The 13,240-nt window shown below is 34.1% G+C and overlaps 6 protein-coding genes and 7 long non-coding RNA genes across 13 annotated transcripts; 6 read left to right on the top strand and 7 right to left on the bottom strand.

The window, feature by feature from the left end:
• SPOM_SPBC3E7.07C (uncharacterized protein) lies at positions 1–891 on the top strand. The gene is made up of 6 exons (NM_001022010.3): positions 1–71; positions 117–128; positions 190–217; positions 261–315; positions 371–594; positions 733–891. The coding sequence occupies exons 1-6, from the start codon at positions 24–26 to the stop codon at positions 807–809; spliced, it is 444 nt and encodes a 147-aa protein (NP_596094.1). The 5' UTR covers positions 1–23; the 3' UTR covers positions 810–891.
• SPOM_SPNCRNA.5766 lies at positions 65–446 on the bottom strand. Its single transcript, NR_195117.1, has one exon. It is a non-coding gene; the product is annotated as a non-coding RNA (long non-coding RNA).
• Positions 892–1,908: 1,017 nt separating the features above from the next.
• Positions 1,909–5,460, bottom strand: SPOM_SPNCRNA.5765. The gene has a single exon (NR_195116.1). It is a non-coding gene; the product is annotated as a non-coding RNA (long non-coding RNA).
• fnx2 (vacuolar amino acid transmembrane transporter Fnx2) lies at positions 2,690–4,734 on the top strand. The gene has a single exon (NM_001022009.3). It carries the CDS (start codon positions 2,828–2,830, stop codon positions 4,559–4,561), a length of 1,734 nt encoding a protein of 577 aa, NP_596093.1. The 5' UTR covers positions 2,690–2,827; the 3' UTR covers positions 4,562–4,734.
• On the top strand, positions 5,355–7,474 carry mic60 (MICOS complex subunit Mic60). Its single transcript, NM_001022008.3, has 3 exons — positions 5,355–5,435; positions 5,475–7,007; positions 7,046–7,474. The coding sequence occupies exons 1-3, from the start codon at positions 5,373–5,375 to the stop codon at positions 7,100–7,102; spliced, it is 1,653 nt and encodes a 550-aa protein (NP_596092.1). The 5' UTR covers positions 5,355–5,372; the 3' UTR covers positions 7,103–7,474.
• SPOM_SPNCRNA.5764 lies at positions 5,737–5,967 on the bottom strand. Its single transcript, NR_195115.1, has one exon. It is a non-coding gene; the product is annotated as a non-coding RNA (long non-coding RNA).
• SPOM_SPNCRNA.5763 lies at positions 6,372–6,965 on the bottom strand. Its single transcript, NR_195114.1, has one exon. It is a non-coding gene; the product is annotated as a non-coding RNA (long non-coding RNA).
• A 230-nt stretch (positions 7,475–7,704) lies between the features above and the next one.
• Positions 7,705–10,268, bottom strand: SPOM_SPNCRNA.1542. The gene has a single exon (NR_150431.1). It is a non-coding gene; the product is annotated as a non-coding RNA (long non-coding RNA).
• On the top strand, positions 8,016–10,280 carry ric8 (synembryn ric8-like protein; the record flags this gene model as incomplete). The annotated part of the gene is made up of 7 exons (NM_001355783.2): positions 8,016–8,292; positions 8,532–8,732; positions 8,827–8,940; positions 8,994–9,130; positions 9,193–9,930; positions 10,009–10,071; positions 10,118–10,280. The coding sequence occupies exons 1-7, from the start codon at positions 8,116–8,118 to the stop codon at positions 10,278–10,280; spliced, it is 1,593 nt and encodes a 530-aa protein (NP_001343045.1). The 5' UTR covers positions 8,016–8,115.
• A 127-nt stretch (positions 10,281–10,407) lies between these two features.
• Positions 10,408–11,126, bottom strand: SPOM_SPNCRNA.540. Its single transcript, NR_150914.1, has one exon. It is a non-coding gene; the product is annotated as a non-coding RNA (long non-coding RNA).
• Positions 10,790–10,972, bottom strand: SPOM_SPBC3E7.17 (uncharacterized protein; the record flags this gene model as incomplete). Its single annotated transcript, NM_001355782.1, has 1 exon — positions 10,790–10,972. The coding sequence occupies one exon, from the start codon at positions 10,970–10,972 to the stop codon at positions 10,790–10,792; it is 183 nt and encodes a 60-aa protein (NP_001343162.1).
• Positions 11,127–11,775: 649 nt separating the features above from the next.
• Positions 11,776–12,629, top strand: hsp16 (heat shock protein Hsp16). The gene has a single exon (NM_001022007.2). The coding sequence runs from the start codon at positions 11,847–11,849 to the stop codon at positions 12,276–12,278; it is 432 nt and encodes a 143-aa protein (NP_596091.1). The 5' UTR covers positions 11,776–11,846; the 3' UTR covers positions 12,279–12,629.
• Positions 12,630–12,667: 38 nt separating this feature from the next.
• On the top strand, positions 12,668–13,163 carry SPOM_SPNCRNA.1540. Its single transcript, NR_150429.1, has one exon. It is a non-coding gene; the product is annotated as a non-coding RNA (long non-coding RNA).
• Positions 13,164–13,240: the final 77 nt, after the last annotated feature.

The raw sequence follows: 13,240 nt of genomic DNA, 5'->3' as shown, positions 1-13,240 counted from the left end.
GGAGAAACAGAATATTTTTCGAAATGTTAAGTACAAAAATTGATGCGGAAAATGCGGAAAATGCCGCCGAGGTAAGCCTTGGTTATTATTTATTTAATAATACTTACAGATTTTAGATTGAAATGCAGGTACGTGGTTGTAGAAAGTATTTAGTTTTGGTAAAGCATGTACTGATTTAAAAAATTTTAGTTTGCAGTAAAAGCTGTTGAACAGGCTCGTAAGTTGAGCAAAATATGATGGAATAAAAAATAACAATTTAGAAATATACTGGAGTCTTTTGGAAATGCGCAAGGGAAGCGAGTTAAAGCTGACAAAGTAAGTATATATTTACATCTTTAATTTAAAGTTCAAATTGCTTACTATTGAATAGATACGATGATGAGATTTTTGAAGATTTAATAAACACCTTCCCCGAGTTTAAAGACCCTAAAACAGCTTCTTTTGTTAATGAGGATGAAATGAAGTCCGCCAAAGGAAAAGCTGCCTGGCGTCCATTTTTAATGCGCTATGAAAAGAAGGTTGACGATTACAATTTTGGTACTCTTCTTCGTATTAAGAATACTGATGAGTATGAGCAAGAAACGACTATTTTTGGTATGTACTAGGAATCAAATTTAATGGTCTAAGAAACATGGCCATTTTTTAAGTGCCATTTTTTTAAAAAAAATCGTTTATGCGATCCATGAATTTCCATATTTTAATGTTCTATTTTATTTAGCTAACAAGTCTTAGTCCCTCGTATGCAATTTTTGGCCTACGAAATCGCCCGTAATAGATACGGTTTGAACGATTGGATTAAAAAAGATTAGACCTTGTTAATAAATATTACAACTCATCCAAATTTTTCTGAAGGAAGTATTTGTACAAATGATTGCTCCGTAGTTAGATAACATATACATTGGTTTTTCCTAATGTACAATTACAATTCAGAATAAAATCAAAACAAGTGGATGAAGGTCATATTTCCTTCTCTTATAAACGTATATCAAACAAAATTCATAGTGCTTGAGTAAGAAAATGTTATTTTTTCTAAAGTTACTAATTGAGAATTGTGACAAGTAAACAACAAAACCAAAGAGACCAGATTTCCTATGCTAATCAGAGTGATGTTTACAATTAAATCCGTCCTGATTATTCGACGTTTTTTTTTTTTCTAACAAAGTGACTCACAACTTGTTTAGATTTCTAGATATTGTGTAAGGAAATAATTTTTGCTAAAAGTAAACACTTTAAAGAAATGATACTAATAATATGAAGGACTGCAAACTTTATATTTGAGTATAATAATTCTTATAATTATATGAGAACAAAGTGCATAGATTTACTTCAGTGCAAACACAGATATAAAATTGTGTCGAGCTTTATGTTTCTAACTTCTAATAGCGAATCTTTAACCCATTGAGCATTTCAATTATGTAGCACTATTTCATACGTAAGGGCTGCATACTTATTAACTATTTTTTTTCAGAAATCTCAACTTGAATTTTACTAATTCATGTATTTACAGTTAGCAAGATGCTTCTTTTTTTTCGTAATCATTTGAGATGTAAGACGCCGGTTAAGAATTTGTGGGATAAACAAAAGAAATTACGAGGACCACTTACTTAGTCTATAAGTTGATTTTGCCGACCATAGTAAAGGTAACTGCATAAAATTATTGGTATTTAATTCTACCTTACAGAATCTCGAGAATTACTATATACTTAAAAAGAATTTCATGTACTTTTTCTGCAAAATAATTACAAAATATTGATGAATTTATTACTGGTCAATAAACCACGAATCAGTATACCCACTAAAAGCAAAATTTCGGTTCGCTTGTAAAAATAACAAAAAAAAAATATTATTATTAATAATAACAATGAGTTTCGAAAGTTCAGAATTCATTTGAACGAAACAATTGCGTATTTAAATTTCACAATTAAGCAAAATACTTGAAGTTATCAACAAAGGGTCCATTCTGCGTTTCAGGTGCATTTCATATTCTTTGACTTTTTATGAAGCAAATGCGAAGTTACACAGAAGCAACTATTTTTCAAGCAAGTTTGTTTGAGCTCACACCTAATTTGAATATATAGATTAGATATAATTTGTTCATCTTGTAATTTTACTTATAGATCAGAATGCTTTGTTAAGAATATAATCATCTATTTGATTACAGATCCATTCAATGAGCAAATTAACTAAACATATGTATTTCAAAATTCAAACCCATATAAGTTAATAGTTTCAGTTAGTAAACCAAGTGATTTTATGCGACTGAAAAGGATTTCCGATAAATAAAAATTGGTAAACGCATTCATTTATTTCACCAATCTCGGCATCCTTTGCAAGTTAAGATATGCATTACAAATTTTTGATGTTTTTATTTTACAGTAGTTGGTTATCTATGAGACGTACACATCTCAAAGAATGACAATCACTTGCATATTTTTTTACTTGGAGGAGCTACATATTAAAATTTTCGAAGAGCCAATTTTTTTATATTTGACCGAGCCTTCAATGGCGCTAATAACCGACTTGAAAACGCAAGTTGGTATAATACTATAGATTTATGACGAGACTTCGGGAGCGTATCCGAGCACACTGTCCCGTATCTAACCGGACTTTGTTTACCGAAATGATAAGATAATAGATGTTAGCGAGAAGTATACAAATTTAAGTAAGGGAGGCAGTCATAACATTTACTAACAAATGCACTACCACTGAAGTTCTTTCATTTTGTACGATTTAGGATTCGCATATATTCATAAATTTCAGATTTTGTCGTCTCGAAACACTCCTTACTTATTCATGTGCATTCATCCAATTGTAGCTAATTAATCGAATGTCGAACCCAAGAACCAAATCTCCTAATACAAACAGAGGTCAAGGATTACGTTCAGAGCGCTCAGCTCTCTTGAATGACTCTCTGTCTTCATTAAATGGAAACTCATCATATGACTCTATCAAAGATTCTTCCAAAAACAACAAGGATGTTGCTGAAGTGAACGAGTACCCTCGTAGGCCAGAATCTTCAGTGTCTGTAGTTAGCAATTCGCCTCATCGCCAGGATGCAGCGACGACTAATACTGTGTCTACAGTTTCTGTTTCCAAAGTTCTTCCGGCGTTATTGTTGGGTGTTGTTTTGGCTGCTTTAGACAATACCATTGTCGCCTCTACGTATACGAAAATTGGTGCCGAATTTGGAAAGTTTAGTCAAGTTTCATGGACCGCTACAGCATACATGATATCTTGCACTGCGTTCCAACCATTGTTCGGAAAATTTTGCGATATCTATGGGAGGAAAAAGACTCTTCTGGCGGCTTACTGTGTATTTGGAATAGGCTGCTTCCTTTGTGGTACTTCTCGCTCTTTATGGCAGCTAGTAGCAGCTCGAGCTATTGCTGGAATTGGTGGAGGAGGCATGAATTCGACTGTAAGCATTTTAATGAGCGATATCGTGCCTTTAAAACAAAGAGGAACTTACCAAGGAATTATAAATGTATTTTTTGCTATCGGTTCAAGCCTTGGCGGACCAGTGGGTGGTTACTTTGCCGATCAATATACTTGGAGAATTGGTTTTTTAATTCAGGTTCCCTTAATTGCTATCGCCTTTTTGTGTGTTTACTTTACTCTTAATCTTCCCCATCACAACCACGTAAGTTTCATGACCAGATTTCGGAAAATTGATTTGAAAGGTCTGATCTTGCTAATTATTGGTGTCACAACGATGACTTGTGCTTTTACCTTAGGTGGAAATGTTAGAGAATGGAATGATCCTGTTGTTATTTCTTTGCTGATCGCTTCTTCTATTTCATATCTTTCATTTGTTTACGTAGAAGCGTTTGTGGCTTTTGAGCCGCTGGCGCCAATGGATGTTCTTACTGAGAGAACCTGCCTTTCATCATATCTTTGCAATTTCTTTCACTCCGTTGCTAACTTTGGCTGGATTTATGGAATGCCGCTTTTTTTTCAATCCATAAAAAATGAAGGTGCTGAGAAATCTGGCATTAGACTGATACCAATGATTATTGGCAGCAGTTTGGGTTCGCTTCTTGGAGGTGCGGTAATTAGTCTTACCGGAAATTACAAGAAAATAACCGTTGGTAGTTATTTTTTCGGTAGTGTTGCTGCCCTTTTCATGCTTCGTTATGGCTACTCGAACTTTAACTGGGAATATGCTGTTTATCCCTTTTCCGGTGGTTTAGGAAACGGCATTGCTGTTACTACTACTTTAGTCGCCATAATTCATGCTTCTCCGTCAGCATTTCAAGCTTCTGCTATTGCTACTTCATATTTGTTTAGGTCCAATGGTTGTGTCCTAGGCGTTTCCATATCATCCTCAATCGTGCAAACTGTTTTAGGAATTAAACTGAGAAAATCATTAGATTTTGACGTTGATGAATTGCTTCATCACTTACGTAAAGATATTTCTTATGTTCATCGTTTACCTGAAGAAATTCGCCAAACAGTACTGGATGCACTTTTGGGTAGCATTCACTATTCGTTTTTGTTTGTCTCATTCATGTTTTTCTGCGCATTTGTTTGCTCAATGTTTATCAAAAATCGTAACCTCTAGAAAAGATTATACCAAATGAATATATTGTAAAGTTTTTTCAGCATATAGATCAACTTTACTCTATATTTGTGATTTTGTATACTACTTCCTTTATTTTAATCGTTTTGAATTTATTTTCTTCATTATAGCCTTTATAGTTTTTAACTAGTTACCAATTAAATGTCAACTTACCCTTTCTTTTACTTTTTTTAAACGTATTTCACAGCTATCCAAGCAGTACATATAATTTTTGTCCGCAGCAAATGATAAAAGAACCTGAGAGTTTTCTTAACCGAGAGATGCTCATTGTTTTTACTCTTTTTTCGTTTACAGAGTATGTATATGTATCATAATTATTATCAGAATGCTACTAAAATGAGTATGTATTGGTATAATTAAATCTCTTCCATATGAATTTTCATACAGTGCTAAACCTGATAATTTACAATTGCTAAATGTAATTTATTAGACTTCATAACAATTGAAAATTGAAGAGTTTTTATAGCCGCTTTCTATTTGACTGCAGCAATACTTATATTCAATACGGCCAAAAAAGCCATAGGCACTCGAACAAAGCTAATTAGTAAATATTCATTTAACCAGTGAGCGTAGTACAAAGTAAACCCAACATCTTTTTAAATCCCTAGTGTTAAATGAATAATATATGCATATAGCGAAGTTTAGCGTAACTAAGCGCGTCATCAATTTGCGTTCATTATAGATAGTAGTGCAAATGGTGCTGCTGTAAGGTACACCACAATACGTTAAAGCTTTTGGAGTAGCAACGTCTTGAGTTCTTAGTGTTCTAACCAGTAAACACACTCCCCTCTCAATGAATCGACAGCTTAGAACTGTTAAAAGTTGCTTTTCTTTACAGAAAACGCACCAATATCGTGTATGTATTTATTCTCTGTCTTATTATATTAACAGAAAGTCGTTTTGGATCCAATCCAGCTTAAGGGCATTACCTCCTGATGTGAAGCAAAACAAGACGGAACCAATTCCGTTTGTACCAAAACCAGAGGAAGGTTCATCAAATAAATCGAATTCCTCTAAATTTCGTAAAAGATTTCTTCTTCTCTTTCTTTTAGGCATAACTGGCTATTCATGCAGCGTCGTTTATTGCTTTAAAGACCCAAATTTTTATGACTACTTTGCTGAGCATACTCCTTTTGGTAAGCAAGTGCTATATAACGTCGAGCAATCATGGATAGGATACAAATATTTAGGCGGTAACAGAATAAAAGTCGATGATTCATCCCCTAAATTGAAGCAGAACTCCAATAATATATCTAAGAAACAAAATTCTAGTAGGAACGACGATACCAAGGTGAAAAAAGATACAACTATAGAACGACCCGAGTCTTTAGTTGTGGAAATAGTGGATTTACCTTCTGAAGTGACTAAGGATACTGCAGAAGAATCTGTATGGAAAGATATTGGATTGGATCAAGAAACTGGTCTTTCAGTAACTGCCATACCCATCATTACTGAAACTTTAGATCATGCTCATGAACAAGAAATAAAGGATCAGTCATTAAGATTTGAATCTTCATTAAACGAAGCTAATGAGTTGCATGGCAAGCTTTCGAAAATTCAGCAAGAGCAAGAGCATCTTTTTGAGCAACGTCTTCGTGAGAAAGTTAGTGAAATGGAAAGTAAGTTGGAAGCTTTGCTTATAGCGAGAGACGAAAAATGGCAATCTGCCTTTGAGTCTGAGAAACTACGACTTCAAAAACTTCATGAAGCTCGTCTACAACAAGAGCTTTTCAAGCTTGCAAGTGTTTTTGAATCCAAGCTGAAAAATGAACTTACTGAGCAAGCTATCACGTTGGAGAAATTACACTTACAATCTATTAAAGCCCAGGTCGAACAAGAACGTGGTTCAAGGTTGGGACGTTTACAAGAGTTAAGAAATTCATTCCAGCAATTGCAAGAACTAGTTAGAGTTGTTTTACATGAAAACGGCCGTGTAACTAGATTAGTTGATGTTAGCAATACTCTAGATGATTTGAACAAAGACATGCGTTTCCATAAACTTTCTGAAGTTCGTCAACACGTAAATACATTAAAAGAAGCCACTAAAGATGATGAGTTGGCTGCTTTAGCATCACGTGTTATTGAGAAAATTGTGGACTCCGGGCCGATCTTAGACAAAGAAGAGCTGCAGACGAAGTTTGACACGTTATCAAAGGAAATTTACAAAACCTGTTTCCTCACTACAGAAAGTGGATTTTTTGGTCATTTGAAGAGCATCATACTGTCTCAACTTCCCGCTGCTGTATTTAAGTCTCCTGATATTGTTTCTGTGAAAAAAACGCTGGAAGACGCTCGTTCTCATCTATTAAAAGATGATCTTGATGGCTCTGTTCGTGCTCTTTTATCACTTTCACAGTGGCCTCGTGCTCTTTCTCGAGATTGGATAAATGCGTGTCGTCGCCGTATGGAACTGCAGCAAGCCATAGAGGTAAGTAATTAAACATTTCACCTATGCTAACCAATTAGATCATCAAGGCATCTGCTACTCTTTCTTCACAACTTGAAGACGCCCAACAAGCATAGACACGAAATTTGCCCCATTCTTGCAATAAAATTGATGTTTTTAACTTTGGTTTTATGCTACCATTCTCATTGATAATGAAATAACCATCTTTTTTTTTTTAATCCAAGTTCTATAAAAGAATGAATCTTTTTGCTGATGAATATTATATTACCTTTCATCAAGCGCTTAACTCGCTCAAATTGCATGTAATAGGTTAGCCGGTTACGTTAGGGACATTACAGAGTAAAGGAAAAGAGTTAAACGCTTATTATTATGTTGAATGTTTTGGAATGGATATTTCCAAACGTAAATAATGAATTTTTCAATTTGAAATTACATATCTTGAGGACGTAAAAGTAAACAGTTTGTTAGTTTGATCAAGAAAATTTGAGGACTATAAGAAACCTGCGTTTAAGAAGGCTGAAATTACTCTACGAAGCTCATTATTTGATTCTTTTCTTTTATTCACGTAAAACCAAGAAATTTTGATATCGAAAGTTATAAAACTTGTTATCAAACTAATTGCAGTCTAGTATCGGTTTTAACGATAGGAAGAAGTGCGGTAAGCTTTTTTGAGATCTAATATTACAGTACACAGGTATTATAAGTAGCAGCCTATTGTTGGTATTCTTATAATTGTAATTATCATTAAATAATCGAACTGAGGAACCAGCTCGGTGGAACTTCATTTTATGATAATTCTAAAATTTTTCATTAAAGGGTAGTTATATAAAGCATAAAAAATTTCATGCGTAATTGTTGATAAAAGGTTCTTGACTAATATTTAGAAATATGAGCATCTTGTAAACGCAGAGCAAATTGCATAGTGTAGTGCAGTAATGGTGACAGTAGTGTAAAGGACTGATACCATTTTTACGAATGTCAGCGTTGTTACAACTTTTGACGCTGAAGTAGGTAGTCATGTAAGACCTTAAGTACACTAATCTTAAGCGCAAATAAATTGATGTTAATGGAGACTTAAATAAAAGAAAACTCATTAAAATTAACAAATTATTTCATGTGCTTAAAAGGAATGGAATTGGAAGCTTATATCCAAAGTTTGGGGTTAGGAATAGAAAGCTATTCACAAAGTGCTACACAATTTCATGACGAAGCAAACCAAAGTTTTAACATACCCATCTCTACTATTATTAAATTAAAAGAAGCTTGTAGAGAATTGGAAACATCAAAAGTAGTTGCAAAATCTTTGGTAAGTGGCTATTTGTGGGATCAAGGTTTCTTACTGTATCGATGCTATATTAGTACAGATTCTAAATGAAAAAGGCCTAGTGAAGGTTGATACAGGGACATTATGAGGCAATAATCTGATACTTTAGGATATAGGTATAGTGGTTTAATTGCAAAATCTCTTTCCGTTTCAATATCTTCGTTCTTTGATGATCAATGCCCAGCATAAGTCTTATATTGAAACAGATGCTAACAGATTAGAATTGGAGCCATCTACTTAGAGTCATAAGTTTATTATGGGAAAAGGATGTTTCACTTGAATTGATGAAATTGTTAGCAAATTGCTTGAGACAGGTACCCAGTATTTCAGTACAAATTGTACACAATGAGTCCTTAAAACAACTCACTACCTCTGTTTTCGAAGTAAGAGCCCCAAAAGTTTTATCACTGATTTCAACCTTTGTATTTGTCTATAAGGCAGACAAAGAGGTTGAATTTGATTTTTTTTATATTTTCTTCCTTCTTACTCAACATTACTTTTTTAACACACGATCAGAATGACGATTTGGAGAGAAGAGTTGTTTTCATGCGTTTTTTATTCATTCTCCTATCTACACAAACCGATGATATTTGCTTAGATATGCGACAGGTTAGAACTCAGTTAATACAGGTAAGTATTATATCGACGCTTTTTTTTTATTCGAAATAACCCAGTATTGAAAGATGTTGAAGAAAATGTGGACACTAAATAGCTCGCCCTCTAATAATAGCCAAGATAACGAAATGGTTTTAACTGAAATTTTGAGGCTGCTTTTTCCAATTAGCAAACGTTCATACTTAAAGGAGGAAGACGAACAAAAGTACGTTTATTTGAAAAATTAATGAGTTCCTTTATCTCTGGTTTTGCTAATTCTTCCTTCAGAATTCTTCTACTTGTAATTGAAATTTGGGCCAGTTCTTTAAATAACAATCCTAATTCGCCGCTTCGATGGCATGCTACCAATGCTCTACTATCTTTCAATCTGCAGCTGCTCTCCCTTGACCAAGCCATTTATGTTTCTGAAATTGCTTGTCAAACTTTACAATCCATACTTATTTCCCGCGAAGTAGAATACCTAGAAAAGGGCCTAAATTTGTGCTTTGACATAGCAGCAAAGTATCAAAATACTCTGCCACCGATTTTAGCAATTCTGCTTTCTCTTCTTTCATTTTTTAACATTAAACAGAACCTTTCTATGCTATTATTTCCAACTAACGATGATCGCAAACAGAGTCTTCAAAAGGGTAAAAGCTTCCGTTGCCTTTTACTGAGACTTTTAACTATACCAATTGTTGAGCCCATTGGCACTTACTACGCGTCCCTTTTAAATGAACTATGCGACGGGGATTCACAGCAAATTGCACGAATATTTGGAGCTGGATATGCGATGGGTATCTCACAACATTCCGAAACTATGCCATTTCCTAGCCCACTTTCAAAAGCCGCTTCACCAGTATTCCAGAAAAATTCAAGGGGCCAAGAAAATACTGAAGAAAATAACCTTGCAATCGATCCTATTACTGGGAGTATGTGCACAAATAGAAATAAATCTCAAAGACTTGAGTTAAGCCAAGAAGAGAAAGAGCGAGAAGCAGAAAGATTATTCTATTTGTTTCAACGGTAAGTTTGTTTGTTTATTTATTTTTTTTTAAAAAAATACATATATATGTCTCGAGTATATTTGGCTGACGTTGGTAGCTTGGAAAAAAATAGTACTATTCAAGTTACTAATCCTATCCAACAAGCTGTAAATAGCGGCTTGTATGAGAAATTGGATGATAATGATTCTGATTAAAAAAAACTAAAGTATAGACGTTGTCTTTTGTCTTATTTTTCAAATGAGTTCGGAGAGTTTCATATATCATTGTTATCATAGTTTTGTTGGACCTATACATATTTTACTGTTAATGTTTTCCACTTTTAAATTTCATGAAATTCTTCATTTTATCAAAATTAGCAAAGCAAGTTAGTACGTCGTGTATTTTACATTGTCTAGTGAGTTGGTAAACTTCATTTGTATACCGTAAATGTCTATATTTTAACCGTCGGATATTGCAATTCGCATTATGCGGTATGTAATATGTAATGAGTTATTAAACGACATTATTTTTAGTAAGATTTTGATCATGTATTATTCGGTAGGTAAAAGACTTAAAAGAAGACGGCAGAATGGAAAGATGGAAGTAATATCATGATATTCGGCAGTCATTAGGCATAATTTGCAGTTTCCCCATCTTTTCTCATAGTTGTTTATTAGTAATTAATAATAAACTTTGTCAACAATTCAGGAAAGGGTTTGTTTATTGAAAAAAGAGCGATAGCTTCCGTCGTAAATTTTTCATTTGCTTTTCGAATGTAGTGGTTGAATCATGTTATAAACCTCAATATTTATTTTCCTTGCTAGAGAGTTAGCTACTTTTTTCTAAACTAAAGATTAAAACGACAGCTGTACGAAATTGACTTTACGATAATATAGATTTCATTGATATGCGCATGAATAGGAAAACTCATGTTGGGTAAATAATGACGTAGGTTTTTTGTTGTGAAAACTCTCCGTCTCCGCAAATCGTAAGCGACGGGATGTACCCCACAATTTTAAGGATCTTCCAATTGAGTCACTTGTGAAATTTATTGCGTAAATCAAACACTCTACCGTGAGCATTACTGCAATGATGGAAAAAACATCTAATATGAGGTGCGACGATACAGTAGAACGTCCGATTCCTTCAAATATATTTATTATTTGAATATTTAAAAAGTTAACAATCGCAGAAATTTGCGTAACTTAACCCAACAATTGTGTAAAGTAAAGGAATTAACTATTCATATTGCTATGCTTTTAACGTAGATATTGCAGAAGAACAATTTTATGACGAACAAGAGGAAGTCGCATAAGTTTTATAGATTTATGAAATGTTTTCAAGTGCATGAGCAACAATTGCGTGAATGCACAAAATACGTCTTTGCCAATAAAGCGCTCAAATCATAAGATTAGAAAGAAAAATTCTTACGTTATGGTTTATTTACAAATCTAAATGCGTCCTAAAAATTTTATTTTGGTTAGTTGACTACAAAGTAAAAAAAAAAATAAGGTAAAGGAAACGATATACAGTCAATGAAATGAGTATTTTTCTAACTCTACTAGAATGATTATTTTCTAGATCTCTCTAGAAAGATAGCACAGCCTTGCGTACCGAAGTTTATATTTGAATCTGCCTCGGTTGTGGCGCATAAGTGGCAAATTTGGACTTTTCTAGAGCAAGCACTAACGAACATCTAAGTCCACCCAATACAGAGTTTGAGTGTTAGCAAAAGACGCCGTTCCGAAAGTACAAACTCCGGCAAATTCGTGATCTTTCACAACGTTTACGAGAAAATTCGAGTCATCGTACAATATATGACATCCATCCCATTCCGTGCTTCCCAGAAAGGTATAAATAAGGGTACTCCTTCCGCTAGTCCAGCATCGAACAAATACAGATTTGAATTGAATTCATATAATTTCAAGTTACTCGCAATTGTTTAAATTTTAAAAAATGTCTTTGCAACCTTTTTTCGGCTTTCCCCCTACTGTCAACGACTTGTTCTCTGACTTTGTTAGTTACTCCCCTCGTTTGAACAACCAAATTCCTGGGGAGTTGTCTCCTTCGATTGATGTGCATGAGGGTAAAGACACTGTTAGCGTTGATGTAGAACTCCCTGGTGTTAAGAAAGAGGACGTTCAAGTCCATTATGATAGCGGAAAACTTACTATTTCTGGCGAAGTCGTCAATGAGAGAAAGAATGAAAGCACCGAGGGTAACCAACGCTGGTCAGAGCGTCGCTTTGGCTCATTCTCTCGTACCATTACTATTCCAGCCAAGATTGATGCAGATCGCATTGAGGCCAACTTCAGTAATGGCCTATTGACTGTCACCTTGCCCAAGGTCGAGAAGTCCCAAACTAAGAAACAAATTGCTATTAAGTAAAATCGTCTCTTCCGATTTTAATATGATAGTTTCGAAATGGTTATGAGACCAATCTTGTTGGATTGTGAGCATATATTATTGTTTGATTTAACAATCAATCATAACATATGCAATTAATGATCCGCTTGCCATTGGATTGATGAATTTTGATAATGAATTGAACACGGTCTTCTAAACAGTAAAAGAGCATTTAAATTCCACATCAAGCAATTTATGGCCAGCTGTCAGACAGTGTTTTAATGATCTTGACTACCACTTGTTACGATTCTCCAATGATGAGCAAGTGATCTCTAGCAATTTTTCAAAATAAATAAATAAATAAATATTTTTTTATTCCTAATTAGAAAACAAGTTGTTTCAAAATGCTCTATCGTAATATGTGTAGATTTATTTTTATTTTTTTCAAAAAAAAAGAACAGTATTATGTAGCTCCTAATGAATTAACAGGAGTTACATTAGCATATCATAAAGTTGTGTATGCTCTTTGAGTCTTAAATCACCGGGGCAATGAAATCGTCTTCCTTTTGCGGAGATCTGATAATATGCTCTTAACAATTTTTGGTTTTATTAGTGAGCCATAAGGTTTGTTTAAGCGGAAGTTTTGTGATTTCATGTTAGGGACAAGGGCTTCATAGATGTGTTCCTTTCTATTTTTATTCTTTATATTACTAGTTCATTGGTTCATGGACACGCTAACCTAAAAGTAGTTAAATCTCCTTGGCCTTGAGCGAGTGTTTCCATACTACCACTAATCCTTGGGTGATCCAATGTTTCCTATAAAAAAAAGTACACATAAATATATAGCCTAGGGTACCTTTCTTTTTCAGTAATCAACATACAGTTTAAAGTTAAGAATGTTATGGTTTTCGTGTGTGATTAAACCAAATTCTTGTTTGCTATAATATCTAGCTCTACAGTAAAGCCGAAAGCTCTTGTATTGCTATGGCTTTGTAAAACTTAAA

Source organism: Schizosaccharomyces pombe (assembly GCF_000002945.2).
Source record: "Schizosaccharomyces pombe strain 972h- genome assembly, chromosome: II".
Classification (NCBI taxonomy): domain Eukaryota; kingdom Fungi; phylum Ascomycota; class Schizosaccharomycetes; order Schizosaccharomycetales; family Schizosaccharomycetaceae; genus Schizosaccharomyces; species Schizosaccharomyces pombe.
Note: the sequence above shows the minus strand (reverse complement) of the source record. Positions and strands in the feature narration are given on the sequence as shown.